This window comes from Culex quinquefasciatus, chromosome 2, assembly GCF_015732765.1.
Source record: "Culex quinquefasciatus strain JHB chromosome 2, VPISU_Cqui_1.0_pri_paternal, whole genome shotgun sequence".
Classification (NCBI taxonomy): domain Eukaryota; kingdom Metazoa; phylum Arthropoda; class Insecta; order Diptera; family Culicidae; genus Culex; species Culex quinquefasciatus.
In genome coordinates, this window is record NC_051862.1 from 63,236,155 (window position 1) to 63,254,393 (window position 18,239).

The following is an 18,239-nucleotide window of genomic DNA, read 5'->3' on the forward strand; positions in this document are numbered from 1 at the left end:
GTAAAACCTAACCAAGTGAGTTCTTCATTCGCGCAAGTCCAGAATACTTCAGAAATGAGTTAATGAACAAATGAGTGCATGAACAAATGAGCGAATGAACAAATGAGTGAATGAATAAGTGAGTAAATTAGTGAATGAGCATGTGAATGAGTGAATAAGAGAGTTAGTGAGGGAGTGAGAGAGTAAGTGAGTGAGTGAGTGAGGGAGTGATTGAGGGAGTTAGTGAAGAAGTGAGTGAGTTAGTGAATGATTGAGTGAGTGAGAGAGTGAGTTATTGATTGAGTGGATGAGTTAGCGATTTAAAAATTGAGTAAGCAATTAAGCAAGTGAACGAGTCAGGTTAACTAGTGAGTTAGAGATTTCGTGAGTAAGTGAGCGATAGTAGCAAGAACGAATGAAAGCGTGAGTTGATGAGTCAGCGAGTGGTTGAGTTTATGAGAATTCAGGAAATGTTGTTTTTATTAAATTTTAACCTTAAACATATTTTTTTTAATGTTTTATTTATCATTTTTAACTATTGAGGAGTTTTAAATTGAGTTTTTAATCACTAAAACAGCATGATTCGGAACAAAATGTCTGATCGGGTCCAAAATCTGTCTGGTAGTTCCATGGCCGGAATAATCAGACCCTTTTTTTGTGGCCATAAGGGTGACTTAAGCTGTGTTAAAGTGATCCAAAAAATGGTAATTTTCGCCAATTTTAGCAAAACCAACATTAAAAAATATTTGTCCACTCCAATTTAACTGAGTTTAGCTCTCTTGGACGCATAGAAAGTTATTTAGTCAGGCTTTGAAGGAAACATAGTAAATAGTTTCAAAAATCTAGCCTTTCATTTGAATAGGTAATATCAAGTTTTGCTTAAATGCTGTTTTAAAGGTTTCGGGACCAAAGATCCTATATTTGAAATTATTTTTATCGGATCCCTCCGAAAACTTTACAAAACGTATAAAAAAAATGTGGTGAAATTGTTGCAATAACTTTAAAATTCGAGCGTTGATCTATTCATTTTTGGGTACCAAAAGTTGCGTCTTTCAATTACCGTCAGTGGGGGTGACATTGAGTCTGGGGGGTGAGATTGGGTCAAAGTGATTTTTTACGGAATTTACCATTTCTCAGGTTCTTCTCAATGAAACTGAATTCTGTTAAAAAGGGTTGTGTAGGGGACATCTTAAGATGACTTCGCTGAAAAAATCTCGTTCCTAGAACAAATCCTGTTATTTTGGCAGCTGTCTAAAGTTGAGGTACGTTTTTGGCCAAAAATTACCTCTCGAAAAATCATTTTTCTAATATTTTTGTCAGAATTGCTCGAAAACTACCCAAATGTTTGAAAATCTCCACTTCAAACATTGTAGCATGTCAATACGATTCCCTCGAACAAGAAACACTGTTGGATGACTTGTTTAACCATATCGTTGTATTTGAGCATCATTTTAGTTTCATTTGACCCAATGTCACCCCCTCTAAGGGGTGAGATTGGGTCTATTTTCAAACTATTGGCATTCAGGGTAGTATTCATCAAAATCCACCATATTTTGGGAAAATGTCAGTGAACTATCTAAGAACAAATCTACGTTGAAAGATTTTCGATGTTATTTAAATTGTTTGTGTTATTAAGAAATTACGAGAGGTGTATCGTGTTTTGACCCATAGTCACCCCCACTGATGGTACAGAAATTTGACTACCCAAAATAGTATGGAAAATTATTTGGAAGACGGGAAGTGTTGATGCTCTACTTTTTTTAAGTGGATAAGGGCAAATCTCCTCGGTATCCCCAAAAAAATTCTATTGGAGTTGGACAGTTTTTGGTAAGTATAATGTGATTGAGGGTTATAATTTTTATATCAGAGCAATTAATTGGATGCTGCTGTATTGAAAATTCCCGTTACAGTTTTTTGTAGTATTTTTTTCCAACCAAAGCCATCCAGGTCTAGTCTTTCTATTTTATTTCAATGATCTGGTTAAGGGACCAAATCTAAGATGTAACCAGGCCAACGTGTTCCTTCCCGAGCAGACGGAAATAACTTGGGAATAACATTTTCTGATATTTGAAAATACTAGGCTAATAACATTTAATGTTATTTATAACAAGATTTGTTATTCGTCGTTATGAAATTTTTGTTATTGGATTGTTATTGTAATAACAGACTAATCACACTTTTAGTTATTCTTCGAACAAATCTTCGTTATTATTTTTTGTTATTTTAACAACTAATCCGATCATCCCAATAACAGTTGGCGGTATTCTTCCATAACAAAAAATGTTATTCCAAAGTTGTTTTGGCTTTCAATCAATATCAGACCAATAACAAATTTTGTTATGATAACATAAGCTGTTATTAAACCCTTATGCAAAAATGGATTTTTCAAGAAGATTCCATAACACCTTTTGTTATTTTAACAGTATTTGTTATTGAAATGGCATGAATGTTGTTATTACCGTCTGCCCGGGTTCCAGGAAGCATGTCTGAACGACCAGTTGAAGTCAGGGCAATTCCAACGACAAAGATAAAATAAAATTAGTTTGGGGATAAATTTCTATCGGTGTGGGACATTTGGGACGAAGAAGGGATAACTACCGTACTTCTTTAATTGGAATCTTACGGAAGGATAGAGGGTACTTCCATCCCAGGTTGGTCAATCGATTCGAAGAATTAATTAGAAACTTCTTGAGTTGCAAAACCACATCGTTTGAGGGCTGTTACAATTAGGACCAGAACTTTATCCAAAGACCTTCAGGATGGTCGTGAAATTTAAGAGATCGAGAGTGACCACAGAGCACTTAATTTCAATTATCGTCTTAGGGATAACAAAAAAAGTTGAAGAACTGCCCCCCGGGAAGATTAGAAGCCCGAGAGTTGAGCCGAAATCACGTTTCGCTCAAACTGTCAATAAAACGGGGGGCCGAAGGGTGTCATGCGTGGTACGATAAACCTTAAAGGTGATTATCATCAAACATAGAGGAAAAGGTCGAAATGCGGCCATTTCGTTTCGTTTACTGTTGACCACACTGCCGAGGGGTCGTGACGGTCGTGTTTTCATTTTCTGGCCCAAGCAGTAGAATCCTTTTTTGGCTAGAAGATTTGGCATCATGATGAGAAAGGACGATACCGGCAGCAGTGTGCTCTGTTTGTGGCTCTAGATGAGGTTGATAGGATGATGGCTTTTCCTTGTGGAATCAGAGAAATGTCTGATACGTGATTGTTTGATTATGTTTCAACCTTGTTTTTGAAGTAGATTTTGGCTGACATCTTTCAACCTGGCATCCTAGTTATGATCACCGCATTCAATAAACGCAAAATAAATACATTCCTCAATTTAAGAACATTATTTCATAAATTACCTTCTAAATCCTAAACACAATTTTCATGTAAATTTCCCTCTCTACAATCTTGCCTCAAGTCATCGTGCATGAACGCTCACGCACCATTACTCTTCGCCATCGACTTTGTTAGCCCGTGCAAGAAATCACGTCGGCATAAAATTCAATAAGCATAATCCATTGCCTATTGAACGACTCCATCGCGTACCTCCCAGGCCTGATGATAAAGCCAAACCGCACACACGCAATGCATATAAACATCATTACTTAATTTCTTCCCGTTTTCCGGCCTTCCACCGCAACACTTTCCCGCACATCCACAAATGGCTATAAATACCAAACCGAAACTTCCACCCCCACAACCCACTTCCAGCCAGCGATGTGACGTGCACCGAGTGTGAAAGTGGTACCTCTTCCACCCTCCCTCTTTATTTGGGAAATAGGCTTCTTCGTGAATGCTACGCCACTTTATTTCATTCACCAGGACTCCACTGCCAGCCAAGGAGAAAACGACGCTAGATAGCGTTTAATTGAAATTTTCCCTCCACTTTCACCCGCTATGACCAGGACCTTCGACCTGGCAACACTTTCTCCGCTATCGTGCTCGCGACTCACGTTTTTCCGACCTCCTTTCCTCCACCCAACCCGGCCTTTCCCTTCCGTAACTAAATTAAGTGCGTGTACTGCCCATGTTCGCATAAATGTCCCATATGCAAAAACAGCAAGCTGAGAAAAACGCAAGGGAAGTTTGTCCCATGCATAAGGCTACGTGTTAAGTTTTCACGAAAAAACAGGATTTCCTCCTGATTTCTAGAGCAAAGTACTGGATGTTATAGGCTCTTTTGAAAGAGCACACGATTTTGAACCAAACTGCATCAATAACTCAAAAGTGATGAAAATGCATATGGGACATTTATGCGATCATGGGCAGTGTAGCTGTAATAAATAATTAATATCAAGCACTTTGTTAAAAGACCGTACCTCCCACCCCCACAACCCGGTACAACTTGGCAGCGTTTCTTCTTTTGCTCCACGTCAACTCTTTTTGTGCGCTCTCTTTGGGTTTGTATTCCGTCCACCCACTCGCGCAGGCCGGAAAAACTCATTTCCACAAAATGACTTCTCTGTACACCTTTCCACTGCTGCTGCTGCTGCAGATCATGACGAGTGAGGAGGTGACGATTGGGCAGAGTGGTGGTGTTCATGATTGTTGGAGGAGTGGGGGAAAAATGAAGTTCATGAAAAAATAAGTGTTTTGTAGACAACACTTTGGTTGTTGAAAAACTGAACAAATATTATAAAAAATGCTGGTGTTTTAAATGAAGAAAAAAATAAGACCCTATTATTGGTTTACTAAAAGTTGATTTAAGAGAAATTTCAAAAGGCTGTAACGTTACGTTACATAACTACTTGAAAAAAAAAATGCTATTTAATGGAGATATTATAAATAAATAATATGTAGGGTAAGTGAATTTTCACTGTTTCGCGGACTGTGAGATATTCATTAAATTCAGTAGTTCTCGCAAAATTTCCTGGATTTCAAAGATTTTCTTTAAACAATGCATGCAAATAACAAAATTCAATAAACCGATACATCAGTGCTCTCTTGTACTAAGCTTGCTGAGATCTTATATAGTAAGCAAAGGAAAGCGCAGAAGCATCAACATACACGGTGTATTTTTCCGAAAACATTAAGATAAAAAAAATCGGAAAGTCTGATTTTTGGCACCTTTAAAGAAGGGTGCTTTCCCAAAATTTTTCGGGGTCCGGCGAAATATTTCGGCGGGGGTCTAGTGCAACTTTTTTTTTGAAGATTTTTTTCGATTTTATAGGATTTTTCTTCAGAAAAGTCGATGGAAATATATAAGTTCATGTTCATAACCATAAAATTTCTTATGAATGTGCCTCAAGCGACTCTAAATTACATATTTGACCTCGGATAAAAAGTTTCCAACCCAAATTTACCAGATTTCTAGCTTTCTTTGAAATAACCCCAACATCCAAGCTGGAAACCTCAAAACGATCGAATAACAATCTTTTATTTGAACAATTTGTCATAAAAATACAGCAACAGATTGCCCGGATACAAATTCGAGCTTAAAACATTGCTAAACTTAGAGTTTTTTTTATTTTAAAGCTATTTATTCCCAACATTATTTTTTCAATCTTCTGTTATTTTACACCATGACATTTTAAAACATTTTCGAATCAATCACATTGTAGAAAACAGTTTTCTGAACAATTTCCATTAAAAAATATCTATTTTGGTTCAATATAAGCAGAGATATACCCAATTTCGTAAAATAAAATGTGACTTTCTCCAAAATTTCTGGATTTAATTCCCATTCAAACGATGAATACTGCCTACTATGATATTTTTAAGGATGAAAACATTTTTCTGAAACACAAAATTCATACAAAATTTTGATGAAATTTATTTAAATTATTTTATTAGAATCATAAAAAACTCAGTAGGCGGTGTTCATCGTTTGAATGGTAATTAAATCCAGAATTTTGATGGAAGTCGCTTTTTATTTTAGGAAATTGGGTTTATCTCTGCCTATATTGAACCAAAATTGATACTTTTTTATGGAAATTGTTCAGAAAACTGTTCTCTACACTGTGATTGATTCGAAAATGTTTCAAAACATTTTAGTGTTGTAGGGCAGAGGATGGAAAAAATAATGTTGGGAATCTTTTGGGTAATAAATAGCTTTTAAATGAAATACTCTAAATTTAGCAATGGTTTAAGCTCGAAATTGTATCCGGGCAATCTATTACTGTATTTTTATGACAAATTGTACAAAGAAAATATTTTTATTCAATCGTTTTGAGGTTTCCAGCGAGGATGTTGGGGTTATTTCAAAGAATGCTAGAAATCTGGTAAATTTGGGCTGGAAACTTTTTATTTGAGGTCAAATACGTAATTAAGAGTCGCTTGAGGCACATTCATAAGAGAATTTTATGGATATGAACATGAACCCATCTGTTTCCATCAACTTTTCTGAAGAAAAGTCCTATAAAATCGAAAAAAAATCTTCAAAAAAAAGTTGCTCTAGACCCCTCGACGAAATCTTTCGCCGGACCCCGAAAAATGTCGGGAAAGAGCCCTTCTTTCATGGTGCCAAATATATTTAAGACTTTCCGATTTTTTTATCTTATGTTTGTTCTAGGAAACATACCGTGGCATATTGTAATAGGGTCATTCTCCGCCAACTCACACAGCAGTTGCCCCGACCCCTCTTAGATTTGCGTAAAACTTTGCTCTAAGTGGTTATTTTGGTTCCTGATCACGAATCCGAGGTCCATTTTTCGATATTTCGTGACGGTGGGGCGGTACGACCCCTTTCATTTTTCTGGTTTTTTACTAAGACACGTTTTTCAGTGATTTGTAACTCGCAACCATGAAGAGATAGAAATTTGGAAGAAGAGAGATAGAAAAAAAGTTAAAAAATAGTTTTAAAATCGCTGCCACTTCCCGTTACTCAACTGTAAAAAATCGTGAGACATGTCATTTTATGGTAAATTTAATGTACTTTTTGAATCTGAAACAACCCAGAAGGGTCATTTTTTCATTTAGAACAAAATTTTTCATTTTAAAATTACGTGTTTTTTCTAACTTTGCAGGGTTACATTTTAGAGTGTAACAATGTTCTACAAAGTTGCAGAGCAGACAAAAACAATTGATATGTAGACATAAGGGGTTTGCAGGTATTCTTCACGAGTTATCAGAATTTTACAAAAAAGTTTTATGAAAAAGTTATCATTTTTACCATTTTTGACCAGTTTTTCGAATTTTAAACCCCTAAAACTGAATCGTGTGTGTTTGAAAGTATTTTTTTCGGAAAGTTCAGCTAATTTTGCATAAGAATGACCCATTGGATGATTGTTGTGACTCGTGCATTGCGAGAATCAGAATTGTTTTTCAAACAAAATATTTTTGTGCTGAGTGAGTGTATCCGGTTTGTTTTTTTTTTATTTTTGAAAAATCCCCACATACAAGCAGTGCACAAGCCACAACAATCGTCCAAGGGGTCATTCTTATGAAAAATTAGCTGAATTTTCCGAAAAAAATACTTTCAAAAGCACACGATTGAGTTTTTGGGGTTAAAAATACGAAAAACTGGTCAAAATGGTCAAAATCATAACTTTTTCAAAAAACTTTTTTGAAAAATTCCCATAATTCGTGAAGAATACTTGCCAACCCCTTATGTCTATATATTAAAAAAATGTTTTTGTCTGCTCTACAACTTTGTAGAACATTGTTACACTCTAAAATGTAACCCAGCAAAGTTAGAAAAAAAAAACAAGTAATTTCAAAATGAAAAAAATTGTTCTAAATGAAAAAATGTCCCTTCTGAGTTATTTCAGATTCGAAAAGTACATTAAATTTCCCATAAAATGACATGCCTCACGATTTTTAACCGTTGAGTAACGGGAAATGGCAGCGATTTTAAAACTATTTTTTAACCTTTTTTGATGAAAAATACGTTTTTCGGGATTTTGAGTACGCCATCAAATCGGGCGTCTAATTTTACACAAAAGTCCCTTTGACACCAAATTTCTATCTCTTCACGGTGGTGAGCTACAAATCACTGAAAAACGTGTCTTAGTAAAAAACCAGAAAAATGAAAGGGGTCGTACCGCCCCACCGTCACGAGATATCGAAAAATGGACATCGGATTCGTGATCAGGAACCAAAATAACCCCTTAGAGCAAAGTTTCACGAAAATCGAAGAGGGTTCGGGGCAACTTTTTCCGATTTCGTGTGAGTTGGTGGAGAATTACCCAAATTATAAAGTATTGTCATTTGAATTAAAATGTTTTCAATAAAAGAACGCATAACATAGCATAGCATTGGTGTCTAGCCGTAGTTTCTACTCTGTTATTGACCAGGACCTCCAAGAACTGCTCCGTGGACTAAAGATGAAGAGTAAGAACCAATCATCACCACTTCGCAACTTTCAAATGTCCCTATCATGCTAGCCAATCACAGCGCCGGCCACGACCAGTGGTGAGATACGGGGAAATGGATGGGAATTTTAGTCCGATACTTGAGTGATGAAGACCGCTAAATCGGCTGCGTCTTCGACAAAGTATCACGTGAGAATTGAGGGTGTTAGTAAGATGGGTGTGTGAAGCCAGGATTCACTGGGTAAGTGATGTGGCCGGTTAAAGTTATTTATAGTCCTTAATTCTTCGCATGTTCTTAGATTCATCTTGAAAGCTTTCCAATTCGGTTCACCAAGCTTTTTGTGGTGAATTCTGGTCGTGTTGAAAGTTCAATATTCGCCCAACGAGTGAACATTTTTCTTAAAATTTTATTCAGAAAATGCTTCTGACTTAAAAACAACACACTTTATCAAAAAATGTGTTTAAGTATTGTTATTGAAAATTAGATTTTTCATCTAAAATTTATGTTTTGAAATTTTATATAACAATATTTTAATATATTTTGTTGAGTAATCATTTTTTTCTGACAAAAAAAAAGTAACTTAACATAAAAAAATACATATTTTGCACAATCCTTGACTCTAGAGCACATGCCTTATTTAGTCTTTTATAATATTTAAAAACTGTAGATTTTTTTTTTAAGTGCGTATTTTGATGATTCAACTGGTAGTAATGAAAAGTCATATTAAAAAAATATGAAAATTTCTTCTGTTCCTTTTTTTTTCTTAAAAGTCTAATCATAGCCTACAATTTTTGTCGAAGACACCAAATCGATACAGGTTTTCGAATCTTAAAATTTGCTTGGAGCCATGAATGGACACATTAAAGATGCAAAATAGCACTTTTTCACATTGATAATGCATGAACAAAATGTTATTCCTGTAAAAAAATCAAAACTAATAATCTCGAAAGATTTTGAGAAATTCTACAGCTTTTCATTTTTAATTTCCCGGAAGATTTGAACCAACAAAAACTAAAAAGAGGGAAATATGTTAAACAAGGAAATTCTAAACAATTAAAATAGATTCTCAACAGCTAACAATCTTTCACAATGCTATGTTAAAAACGCTTTGGTATTGACAAATTTTACCGTGACCACCCAATTACAAGTTCACAAGTTCACATTTACACCGTTCAGTAAATACTCCCACAACACACGGATGCCCAACACAAACACTCACTTAGAGTCTCACTCCCACCCCCTTCCAAACCTTTGGTCCGTTTTTCGATTGCTTACTTCCTGCTCTGCCGACAAACGCCATGAATAAATTAAATCAACTTCCCAGTCAACGTCAGTCCAGAAGCACTGGGAAAGAGTTTTCCCCGGGACTTGGCGATGTTGTTGATGTTGTTGTCGTCTTACTAAGGAGCAGCCAACTTTTTCCTGGCGAGCCCAATTTTCTTCCAGTAATATAGTTTTTCTTCCTTTTGGTTGCGCCACGACTGCTTCCAATTTTCCATCCTGGAGGCGCTTTTCCAGAAGTTTTTATTTTATTTTTTCACCTGACGAGAAAATGGGTGGAGTTGAAAAAAGGGAAGAGGTCCTGGCCACACGTACGTCCGTCCGGATGGTTGGTTTCTGGGAAAAAAGTGAAGTCCTGTCTCGAAACGGGGAACTTTCATCTCATTCGTATTCATTAGGTAATATGTTTGAAAGTGGGGGAGGGAGGTGGGTGGGGCGTGTGGCATACGGAGTTGGCAAATGAATAAAATTCTGTGGACAATGCGTTCCGAGCTGGGGAATGTTAAACGGACGTCGTATAAGTTTTTTGAAATTCGATTTCCAGCAGGTTTTACGGCGGAAGAACGAGGACCAATTGAGACTGAAATCTTCAGTTTTCAGTTGTTTTGTGAGAGGGAAGCAAAATTGAGCATATAATATTATGATTTTAAGGTACGAAGAAAAATGAAAAAAATATTCTTTTCATTCCTGAAATAACAAACTTTACAATTCTCTATACCAACTCACACGAAATCGGGAAAAGTTGCACCGACTCCTCTTCGATTTACGTTAAACTTTGTCCTTAGAGGTAACTTGTGTCCCTGATCATGAATCCGAGGTCCGTTTTTCGATATCTCGTGACGGAGGGGCGGTACGACCCCTTTCATTTTTGAACATGCGAAAAAAGAGGTGTTTTTCAATAATTTGCAGCCTGAAACGATGATGAGATGGAAATTTGGTGTCAAAGGGACTGGATTATCAAGTTGATCTTTAAAGATTCAACTTTTTAGAGAAATTTTGAAGGAGACCAAATAATCTTCAAATTTATTTGTAACATTGTAAAGATTTCGGTCATTCGATTTTTTTTTGTATTTTTTTATCCGACTGAAACTTTTTTGGTACCTTCGGTATGCCCAAAGAAGCCATTTTGCATCATTAGTTTGTCCATATAATTTTCCATACAAATTTGGCAGCTGTCCATACAAAAACGATGTATGAAAATTCAAAAATCTGTATCTTTTGAAGGAATTTTTTGATCGATTTGGTGTCTTCGGCAAAGTTGTAGGTATGGATACGGACTACACCGGAAAAAAATATACACGGTAAAAAAAATTCAGTGATTTTTTATTTAACTTTTTGTCACTTAAACTTGATTTGCAAAAAAACACTATTTTTATTTTTTTTATTTTTTGATATTTATAAGAGGGCATCAAATGCCAACTTTTCAGAAATTTCCAGGTTGTGCAAAAAATCTTTGACGGAGTTATGATTTTTTGAATCAATACTGATTTTTTCAAAAAATCTAAATATTGGTCGCAAAAATTTTTCAACTTCATTTTTTGATGTAAAATCAAATTTGCAATCAAAAAGTACTTTAGTGACATTTTGATAGAGTGCACCGTTTTCAAGTTATAGCCATTTTAAGGTAACTTTTTCGAAAATAGTCGTAGTTTTTCATGTTTTAAAATAAGTGCCCATGTTTGCCCACCTTTGAAAAAAATATTTTTGAAAAGCTGAGTAAATTTTCTATATTTAGCTTTTTTGAACTTTGTCGATACGACCCTTAGTTGCTGAGATATTGCCATGCAAATGTTTAAAAACAGGAAAATTGATGTTTTCTAAGTCTCACCCAAACTACCCACCATTTTCTAAAGTCGATATCTCAGCAACTTATGGTCCGATTTAGTTTTAGTGACAAGTTTTAGTGACAAAAAGTTAAATAAAAAATCACCAAATTTTTTTTACCGAGTTTCATTTTTTTCCAGTGTAGTCCGTATCCATACCTACAACTTTGCCAAAGACACCAAATCGATCAAAAAATTCCTTCAAAAGAAACAGATTTTTGAATTTTCATACATCATTGGACAGCTGCCAAATTTGTATGGAAAATTATATGGACAAACTAATGATGCAAGGATAAAAAAAATACAAAAATTAAAATTGAAGAAAAAAGACCGATTTTGTAGAGAATTGCTCAAAAATTACTTCAAAAAATCCAACATGATTTACAAAAAAATAATTCAAAGCTTATTCTGTGACCCCAGCTTCATCTGTCTAGAAACTGTTTACAACACCAAAGGTTTCCAAGCTTACACTCATTTGGCTTCAGACTCAACACTGTTTTTTCTTGTAGCAGCATCAGAAGCAGTTTGCTTTAAATAATTTAGTTTGAGAAGGGCAACTGGATCACATTTTTGGCATTTATTTAACAAATAAAAAGTCACATTTTTGTGTTCAAACATCATGATATTTAAAAAATGCCAAAATAATGATCAACTGACTGAAACATTGCACTCATTTTTTATATTTTTTTTTTATTCACTTTTAAACAGCACCAACGTCACGTTCCGGTAGTGCTGGGGTTTCTGCTGCTGGTGTTACCGTTCCTTCCGGCCACGAATTTAGTTGTAACCGTCGGTTTCGTCGTCGCCGAGCGAGTGCTCTACATTCCTAGGTAAGTTACATTTTGTTCTACAGTTTTGCAGTATTTTTTTACAGTTTTTTCATGTTTTTTTTCAATTTTTTATTAGAATGGCTTTTTGCTTAGTCAAAGCCATAAAATATCTTGAAATTAAGTTGTTCCAAACGACCAACTACTATAATGCCGGTACGTGTCAGGTGGTCGTGTTTCTGGCTTTCCTTTTTGTATTTCTGCTGAATCAAATCAATTTATTTGCCACCGAAAGCGCCTGACTGACTGCCTACCATCACCATCAATCGTTCTTCCGTGATGGCTAGAGAGACGTGAGAAAAGAAAAGAATAACACACACACTCAGCGTCACGAAGTAAATCACACACACTAACATACAAACAGTGAGAGACTCGAACGTGTGCCGGAAGTTTTCCGAAGTAATCAAAACTAAATTGGATTCGTTATGGCGTTTAAGAAATGTACGGTGTGGGGGCGTTTTATCAAGATTTTCCCCTCCCGTGAAACGTTTCGGTTTTCCCGGACCAATTGATTTCACGAGGCTAACGATGAGTGGGGCAGTAAATATCAGTGCCAACGAACGACCAGGGATGGGGGTTATTTCCGGAAGTGCTTATCACTCAAAAGATTGGTGAGAAGGCGTTTTAACGTCAATTGTTGGGAGTGCCATACATCTTTTTTGATAGGCTTTTAAAAAAAGTCAACCTCAAGGGAAAATTTGTTAAAAATACAGATTTGAAAAAAATAAATATTGGCTATAACTTTTAGATTTTATCGATAATTTAATAATTAATTTCAATTATTTTAAAATTTATGACTAACACCAAATATTGTTTGTTTTCCAGCATGGGTAGCGTAATTCTGGTGGTGTACGGTGCCCAGCGACTCTGGGAACGCGTTCCCAAGCTACGAAAGCCCATCATGGCGTTTGGCATCCTCCTGATAGCAGCCGGTACCCTAAAGACCCTCACCCGCAACGTAGACTGGAGCTCACGGGAGGCACTCCTAAGGTAAGGTGTCTTCTCGTAAAGCTGAATCATGTTGTATGACGTAATTGTTTTTCCTCCCAGATCCGGTCTCCAAACCCTACCCCACAACGCCAAAATGCACTACAATTTCGGGAATTACCTGCGCGACTCGTCCCAACCGGGGGACGCCATCGTGCACTACCGTGAGGCCCTGCGACTGTGGCCGACCTATGCCAGTGCCCACAACAACATCGGGACGCTGATGGTCGACTTTGGTCCGGCGGAGTACCACTTCCTGGAGGCGATTCGGTACTCGTCGGAGCACATCAATGCCCACTACAACCTGGGACAGCTGTACCGGTAAGTGTAATTTTGGGGAGACAAGTTTAAAATTGGATCATCGGAAGTTGAAATCGCACAAAAAAAACTTTGAAGTACAAATAATCTTGTGATGAATTATTCCACACGAAGTTCAACAAACCCACTCCACTCCACAGCAAGACCTCTGTTTGTGTTCCATATCATCTGAATAACTCACGCTCCCACCCAGAGTAGCCTAGCAATTTCCTTGAAAATCCACCACACCGTCACGAGATGTGTTTCCCGTGATTGAAAACAATCTCGGTTCTCGGTTTTAATTTTCCACGCCAGAGAGAAGGCGCACTCTCGCACACCCGGGGGAAAAATAAAGGGAAAACAAGAAAAAAAAATAACATCCACATTCTGCCACACTCGCAGTGCGTTCCTGTGAAAACCAACATGAACCTTCACGGTGGAAGCGTCTGAAGTAGGGAAAAACGCATCAACAAAAATATGAAGGAACACTGTGATTTTATGGTAGTTACATATAAATTTTAAATTTACTTCAAATATATTAAACTTACCTATACTGCCCATAATTGAAAATTCGGCTATTATGCCAAATCAAGTATTCCGAGAAAAACGCGTTTTAGTGTTTGTCACAAAATCTCCGTCAAGGCAATTTCCCATAAGAGTGGCATATTAGCCGTTTGGTTTTTCGCATCGGCAGCCAAGTCTAAAAACTATTGTAGTGAACAAATGTCATACGATTACCCAGTAGAAACAGATCACGTTCTAAGAGATCGCCTCTCAGCACGGTGGTTTGGTTCCGTTGGCAGATCGGTGATGCGTTCTCACGGTATGAGATAGAACGGGGTTCAATTCCCCGGCGGAATACAGTGCACAATTTTTTCGCTAATTATCTTCTTTATTCAATGTTTATCACTTTCCAATGTTTCTCACCATGAGACATGTGTTGCTCTAATATTGCAGTGAAATTCAAGTTCCAGAAGATGCGTTGGAACATCCTCTATCACCTAGTGCTAATATCTCGTTTTTGCCAAAAGTGGATTTTAGCCGTTTTTTCAATGGTGGGCAGTATAACAGGATTGACTTTTCTTGCTTCCCGCGCAAGTTGTCAAGTCATACGTTAAGAGAGCACATAACATTTTAAAATACAATTTTTAATTTTTTTTAATCCTTTTTTATTCTTGCAATAAAAATAAAACTTCATTTCATTCTTCAAAGTTCATCAATCATTTTCCCTATTTAAAATATTTTTATTGGAACAAAAACTGTTTGTCCGAGACTTTTTTATTCATAACTTTTTGTGTTGTTTACAGCTACTTCAACTACAACAACTACATTTTTGGAAAATGAAATAGAATTATTTTTTTCCACCACATTTTTGGAAAATGAAAGAGAATTATTTTTTTCAGCGAAAAAGTTTCAGCTTGAGCAAAAACATGTTTTTCAATAAAAATATTATTAAAAATTAAAGTTAGAAGAAAGCAATGTATATTATTCTTTGTCACTATTACATTTTGTCACAAACAAATGATATTTTTGCTGATAATTAAAATTACAGATCGATGGTAATTTTACAACAAGTTTTAAAATAACTGGTTTAATCTTTTTAAATATTTCATTTCAGAACATAAGAGATATTTTTTGAAGTTTTGAAGCAATTTTTTGAAAAGATCTGAAAATTTTACAAATGTTTTTTCTTGAATAATCAAACTCCGACCAAAGGTTCTCGTGCAAGTTATAGTGTGATCAATTTGATGACAATTCAAAAAAGCTGCGATTCATTTTTCTCCTGTCTCGTCAGAGGCGCTGGAGCAGAAATCCCACGTTAGAGGAAGGCCATGCCCCGGGGGGCGTAGTGCCAATAGTTTCGTTTTTTTTTTCGTTTTGCGATTCATTCGTTCGATGTGTTATAGCCACTTCGGATTTTTTTCGAGTTGCTAAGAAAATCTTGCATAATTTTTGTTTTTGAACATTCAAAATCAAACAATTATTGCAACACATCAGCCTTGCAAAGAATAACACTGACCTTCAAATTAACAAGCTGTTTCCAGAAACTCATACACTTTGTATTTTTCAAAGTTTTTCTCCTTGGTTCATCCCTTTATTGGATTTTTTACGACAGCGACGAACTGCCCTGATTTTCCATACAAACTTTGGAGAAAAACTTTAAAAATTCAAACTGCACGAGTTTCTGGAATTTTATATTACTGTCTGGAAGCAAGCACTAGTATTTTTAGAACCTCAACTGATAAATTCTGAATGACCGGTGAATGATACCTAAAAAACGAAACTATTGGCACTACGCCCCCCGGGGCATGGCCTTCCTCTAACGTGGGATTTCTGCTCCAGCGCCTCTGACGAGACAGGAGAAACCGGGACCGACGTTTTACTTCACCATCCGATAGAAGCTCAGTGGATAAGGCGGGAATCGAACCCGCGTCTCATAGCATCATCGGGATCGGCAGCCGAAGCCGCTACCCCTGCGCCACGAGACCCATGATACCTGTTACAGCCTATTAATGCATGATTCTTAACTTATTTCATATTTTTTTCAATGCCTGATATAACATTTTCTTCAAGTTTTTTTTTTCATTTTAAACCCTATTTTATTGTTTCAAATTAAGGTATGATTTTTTTTCATTCCTTTTAAAAAAGTTTATGATTATAGAAAGTTACTTCATTTTTTGATCATAATGTGTTGCCAGATTTCCCTCACAAACAATTTCCGGTGATTACTAGATTTATTCGAAAAATCTTGAATGAATGCGACATTACTGAGTATTTCTGGAATCACTTTGGAATTAACGAATCACCTGCTCAAAATTCGAGTGATGCCGGGTTACCATTCTAGCTCACTGCTGAAAACTCCTTACATGCTAAAAATATATACAAAAACGTATTTATAAAAGTGTTATCGAGATTGTTATTTAAAATAGTTTTTTTATTGTTTAATAATTTTCTGTAGATTGATTTCCAAAAAAAATATTTTTTGGGAATTAACAGAATGATTTTGGAATTAGGGTAGAGTAGTCATCAATGAGACACGGGGAACAATGATAAAATGGCTCTCACAAGTCGTAGTTTCAACCAATCAGGCTCATATTTTGGGGAATGGTGTGTCTACTGGATACACGTCTACCATTATAGTGGATTTGGTTATGGACGCTCCTTTGCAAAGTTATTCATAAATGTTTGATTTTGGAGTGTAAAAGTAAATCATGCCTGAAAATTACATTTTCGCTTATAGGCTGCCATTAATACAAAAACTAATATTTCTCCAAATTGCTTTCGTCATTTCATAGGGCATGAGTTGGGCAACAATTGCCTTTCATTAGATTTGACCAACATTAAGAATATACCCAGAATCCAGGGCTGTCTCATTGTTCCCCACTCTTTTCAGCCCATGGGTAACAATGAGACACTTTGATTTTTCTTCATGAAACTTTTCAAAATCTAGGGAAATCTTTCAAAACATGAATTGGAAGTGATTTTTGGCATATTTATTGAGTTTTAACTTCATTTAACTAAGAATATAAAGTTATTTGATATAAATAAATGGATTTTACAAAATTTAAATACTTTTCAGTATAAGTTATGTTAATTGAAGTTTCAAGTTGGCAAAATTGCTTTAAAATGTTTAAGGCAAGTCACCTGCAATGGAACAATACAGAAATATGATGTTTTACTAGAAAAGTATTGATATTCGTAGAGTGTCTCATTGTTCCCCACCTGTCTCATTGTTCCTGCCAAGTGCGTCTACAATGAGACAGTTGAATAGCTCTGGCTGTAGAGGTCGGATCGATCTCATATTTTGGTCAATGTTAGAACACATTAAAAGAAAGAAAATGCCACAAAAAGCTCATTAAAACATGCTGATGAAAAAAATACAAAAATCGTTGAATGTTAAAAACCAAAAGTGTCTCATTGTTGACTACCCTACCCTACTGGGTAAATCCGGAATCACTGGATTACTTAATTAAACTTAAAGATTAAAGATTAATAAGTAATCCATGATACTGGAAACCCCAGAGAACAAAATGTAATAAAAAACCCGGGAATTTAAAATGAGTGAACTTAATTTGATCATTCAATTCAATTTACTCTTCATATTATTCATATTCATATTTATCTCTAAAGTATTCAGAACTAGAAATTGATATATACGGTATTATGGAATGAAAATAGACTATTTTGGTCAGTTTTTCAAAGAAAATTTGTGTTTTATCAACATTGAGTTGTTTTTACGTTTATGTTGAACACGACCAATTTGAATGAAAATTTAATTGGTATCATAAAATATTCTCATGAAGAATTAGTTCAATGTGTTTAATAAGGTTGTCGAGAAATAACAGTTTATAGTCAATTTTTTATGGAGTACTGGATCTACTGTATCTGGTTTAATAAAACATAAAGCACGAAAAGTATGATTTTTCAACGCTTATTTAATTATCCATGAACTGAACCCGTAGAAGATAATTGTTTTGAAAAACATAATTTCTATTTTCCTTTCAACAAGTTGTCTAACCAATTACTTGCACCTATTGACCAGAATAATTTTCAATAAATTTCCCCAGAATTCCCAGGAAATTTGATCAAATTTTTCCGTTTTCCAGAATATTTGTAGCGGGGAATTAGACGCTTAAAAAAATGTTGTATGGAACTCGTGGCAAATATTTAGCTGAATTATTTGAAATTATTAAAAAAAAAGTTTGCTGATAAAAAAAAATTAAAACTAACACAAGATATTTTTCTAAATCAACACTGTGCGTCACCACCCGACGTGAACCTTCCGTAA

General features: G+C 35.7%; 1 protein-coding gene across 1 annotated transcript in view; it reads left to right on the forward strand.

Moving 5' to 3' along the window:
* Positions 1 to 18,239, forward strand: part of LOC6044628 (protein O-mannosyl-transferase TMTC1) — a 181,108-nt gene that overhangs the window by 137,938 nt on the left and 24,931 nt on the right. Inside the window, exons 7-9 of the mRNA XM_038256541.1 lie at positions 12,048 to 12,169; positions 12,992 to 13,156; positions 13,217 to 13,474. Coding sequence (XP_038112469.1) covers positions 12,048 to 12,169; positions 12,992 to 13,156; positions 13,217 to 13,474 — 545 coding nt within the window. The remainder of the gene's footprint in view (positions 1 to 12,047; positions 12,170 to 12,991; positions 13,157 to 13,216; positions 13,475 to 18,239) is intronic.